The sequence below is a fragment of the Colobus angolensis genome, unplaced genomic scaffold (assembly GCF_000951035.1).
Source record: "Colobus angolensis palliatus isolate OR3802 unplaced genomic scaffold, Cang.pa_1.0 Scaffold443, whole genome shotgun sequence".
In the NCBI taxonomy this organism is placed as follows: Eukaryota; Metazoa; Chordata; class Mammalia; order Primates; family Cercopithecidae; genus Colobus; species Colobus angolensis.
In genome coordinates this window covers 440387-444830 of record NW_012117855.1, presented here as the reverse complement: position 1 = coordinate 444830, position 4444 = coordinate 440387, and the positions used below count along the sequence as shown (strand labels likewise).

The window sequence follows — 4444 nt, the reverse complement described above, 5'->3', positions numbered from 1 at the left end:
TAGAGACAAGGTCTTGCTATGTCGCCCAGGCGGTCTCAACCTTCTGGGCTCAAGTGATCTTTCCGCCTTGGCCTCTCAAGTAGCTGGTGTGAGGGGCGTGCACCACCATGCCTGGCTTAAAATGGTAAATTTATGGTATGTGTTTTTTTTTTTACCATAATTAAAAAAAAAATTAAAGCAATATTAAAGACCACTTGCTGCTCTGCTCGGCCTGCGCTGTGTTCTAACATTCAGCAGGCCTCTGCCAGGACCAGGCTAGACGCTAGGCACAGAGCATACAGCAGCTGCCCCGCGGGGGTGGGGGTTACAGTCAAAGGAAATGAGGTGACACACAAAGGCCACAGAGACCAAGGAGAGTACACGTGCTGTCCCCATGGCATTGAGGCAGAGACCTAAAGCAAGACAGACATAGAACAGCAATGCTGGAGGGCAGGGAGGGGCAGGGGACAGAAGGGGAACCCTCCCAGGCAGGCAGAGGACTTCCTGGAGGCCGGGATAGAACTGAGGGCGCTTCCTCAAGTAGAACAGAGCTCAAGGGGCCACTGGGGACGACCCCAGACCCTCCCCCACGGCCTCACTGCGCCCACAGCTCGCTCTCAGGCTGTGGTCTTTGGCTCCGGGTTCCCAGGCAGGACACACTCCCACACCAACCCAGACCCCTGCCCTGCCAGGATCTTAGGTGGAGCGTCCCAACATGAGTTCCCAGTGATGTCCTGCAAATACCCACCTCCCCTCACCGCCCCCAACACCCAAGTGTTCCTGGCTCCAGCTGCTTTCCCTCTCTCAGTTCTCAAGGAGTTCTGCTTCCTGCCGCCCACACACCGCCAGGGCTTGCTGACCTCACCCTCGCCCTGTCCCAGCACCACCAGATGAGCAGTGACCGGCTCGGTCTATTCACCACTACGCCACACAAAGCAAGACAGGCCTGAGAACGGGAACAGCAACCCACAGGCAGCTCTGAAGGGCCTGGGCTTTCCGCTGGTGCCCAGCCTCCAACAAGCCACTCCGCAGTCTACCCTGCCCAAGGCAGCCACCTCATAGTGTTTGGCCAGCTGTGCCCACACTGATGTGGCAATGACGCCACCAACCAACCTGAAAATCCTGCAACACACCCCAAAGAGCCTGGAGGCCGTTAGGGCCAGTTCTCACGTTCACTGGAACAGTCCTGTCAGCAGGTGATGGCCTGGGCTGATATTTTAGCTCAGAACAGCCCTGGAGGCCTCGAACCCAAGGGCAGCTTACAGAACCCCAACTGCGGCCACACGGGGGGTGCCTGAGCCTATGAACTGTGCGCACCAGTCAGAGCAGACCCGCCCCCAGAAAAACAGCACCAAGAAACCCAGTAGCTGCTCAGGAAGTCGGGCAGGAAAGTCACATCCAACACGAATCCCTCGTGCCGCTGGTTTTAACACGACTGGGCACAGCTCACGTTTCTTCACAGCGTGGTTTGTGACAGGCACCGTGCTCAGCGCTGTGCACGTGTTAACTTTTTCGCTGATGGGAAAACTGGGCAGAGGGAGGCTACAGGCCTTGCAGGAGACCCTCGACGCGTCCAGTGCTAAGCGCACAAAGGCCTCCGAGGACGCCTGGCCTAAGAGGTGGCGCCTCAGCCTCTAGACTCCACCTCTCCAGTCTGTCTGCTGCAGGGAAAGGCTGGGGATCCTTCAGGCATGGGGTTCTAGCTTTCCACGGGCTCCCCGAGAGATGAGCCAAATTCAAAGCCTGCTCATGTGCGCAGCAGGGCTGACCTCCACGCTCCACGGCGCATCCCAAACACACACTCCCTCTGTCCTTCCCCACCCATCTGTCTGCCTGAGGATCTTGTGCTCTTCAAGTCCGAGCCTTGTGACTGTTCCTGCCCCAGGGGCCTTGCAGACCATCTGCACAGGGCACTGGGCCTGTCTCTGGGAGGAAGGAAGCAGCTTCATGCGCCTGTGTCCCAGGCAGCCACAGAGCAAGTGCACAATAAACTATTCTTTTTAACTGCTTATAAGCAGGGGATCCACTGTTATTAAATGCAAAGAAATAAATAAGCTTACAAGGACTTTTAAGGGAATACTTTTTTTTTTTTTGAGACGGAGTTTCGCTCTTGTTGCCCTGGCAGAAGTGCAATGGCGCAATCTTGGCTCACTGCAACCTCTGCCTCCCGGGTTCAAGCAATTCTCCTGTCTCAGCCTCCCAAGTAGCTAGGATTATAGGCGCTTGCCACCACACTCAGCTAATTTTTGTATCTTTAGTAGAGATGGGGTTTCACCATGTTGTCCAGGCTGGTCTAGAACTCCTGACCTCAGGCAATCCGCCCGCCTCGTCCTCCCAAAGCGCTGGGATTACAGGCGTGAGCCACCGCGCCCGGCCAGGAAAACTTTCTAAGGTTAAGAGATCAACAGACTATTTCCCAAAAAATTAACTCTTCTATTTGCAAAAACAAACAGGAAACCCCAAGCACATTCAGTCCCAAGAGAAACTCAAATTCAACCTCCATCAAGGCTCCCACTCTTTACCTGTCAGCCCTTAAAGTCGGTTTATTCCTTCTACCTTGTGAACTTCAGATTTAATTAAAAAAAAATTTTTTTTTAAATTTTTTGAGATAGGTTATCAAACTCCAGCCTGGGCAAAAGAGTGAGAACCTGTCTCAAAAAAATAGCAGCTCACTGCAGCTTCAACCTCCTGGGCTCACGTGACTCTTCCGCCTCAGGCTCCTGAGTGAGTAGCTGGGACTACAGATGCATATCACCATACCTGGCTAATTTTGGTTTTTTTTTAGAGACAGGGTTTCACTATTTTGCCCAGGCTGGTCTTGAACTTCTAGGCTCAAGTGATCCTCCCCTACCTTGGCCTCCCAAAGTGCTAGGATTACAGGCATGAGCCATCACTCTTGGCCTTAGCTTCTTTTAAAACAGAAACACACACACACAGGCATACACACAAATAACTAACCACCCAGGGCTCCACCACTTCAAATTAACCCCTTCAGATCACTTTTCATGCAAACTACAGCACGGAGAGCAGGAGAGCCCACTTCAAAGGGAGCTGAGCTGCTGCTTCTTATCAGCAAAAGGCAGACTTCGACCTTCTTTGTCTGGTGCATTTCTAAGGAATTGGGAAAATCTAAATGTAGGTTCTATGGAAACAACCTGATTTTCGCGTTCTTCCTAATCTTTTTTTTTTTTTTTTTTTGGGAAGGAGTCTCCAGCCCAGGCTGGAGAACAGCTCACCCAGGCTGGAGAACAGCGGCACGATCTCGGCTCACTGCAAGCTCCCTCTTCCGCGATCTCGGCTCACTGCAAGCTCCGTCCTCCAGGTTTACGCCATTCTCCCGCCTCAGCCTCCTGAGTAGCTGGGACTACAGGCGCCTGCCACCACGCCCGGCTAATTTTTTGTATTTTTAGTAGAGACCGGGTTTCACCATGTTATCCAGGATGGTCTCGATCTCCTGACCTCGTAATCCGCCTGCCTCGGCCTCCCAAAGTGCTGGGATTGCAGGCGTGAGCCACCGCGCCCGGCCGTCCTTCCTAATCGTTAAGCACAAGACAAATATTTAAAGGACTAGACAGGAGAAAATGTAAATAACTGCAAAGCAGATTAAGACTGATCAACAAAACGGTTAACTCAAAAGTAACACAATACGGCCAGGCGCGCTGGCTCACGCCGGTAACATCAGCACTTTGGGAGGCCAAGGTCGGGGGATCAACTGAGGTCAGCGGTTCGAGGCCAGCCTGACCAACATGGAGAAACCCTGTATCTACTGAAAATATAAAATTAGCAGGGCGTGGTGGCGCACGCCTGTAATTCTAGCTATTTGGGAGGCTGAGGCAGGAGAGTCACTTAAACCCGGGAGGTAGGGGTTGCGGTGAACCGAGATCGCAGCATTGCACTCCAGCCTGGGCAACGAGAGAGAAACTCCGTCTCAAAAAAAAAAAAAAAAAAAAATTAAGACAATACAGAGACAGGGAAACAAACGTAACCGAAACGGTTCTCCAGACCTTAACCCTGCTCAGACGCAAGCTGCAGGGTGACATGCGGAACGCATTCCAATCTCTAACTTGCTGCTTACTGTGTGTGTCTGCACATTCCAAATTCAACTCGGTGCTAAGGGAGGCTGAGTACAGATGCTCCTCACTCCCAAGATCACCTGAAAGTCGGGACTGATCCCCACACAGAAAGATGGCAGATAAAGGCGCTCAGTCACTCTCACTTGAAAGAGAACCGGCTGCAATCTTAACCGTTCCCATCTCCCGGGGGGTCAAAACGCAAGCAAATAAAATTAGTTGCTCGTGCAGGATGACAATTTAAACAAATCACCCGCCATTTGCACCCCCGTAGGGCCACTCCGGGGGACGCCGGAGAGAACGAACGTGCACCACGGCTGCCCGTCGCCCCTCAGCGCCCCACATTCCGCGGGGTCCGGGGAGCCCCGCCTGCTCCCCCGGCCCTCCCGGCCACC

The 4444-nt window shown here is 53.2% G+C and overlaps 1 protein-coding gene across 1 annotated transcript in view; it reads right to left on the bottom strand.

Annotated features, from left to right (window-relative positions):
* Nucleotides 1-4196, bottom strand: part of CLCN7 (chloride channel, voltage-sensitive 7) — a 25505-nt gene extending 21309 nt beyond the window's left edge. The window contains exon 1 of the mRNA XM_011957483.1: nt 3984-4196. Coding sequence (XP_011812873.1) covers nt 3984-4019 — 36 coding nt within the window. The 5' untranslated portion in view covers nt 4020-4196. The remainder of the gene's footprint in view (nt 1-3983) is intronic.
* Between the last annotated feature and the right edge of the window lie 248 nt (nt 4197-4444).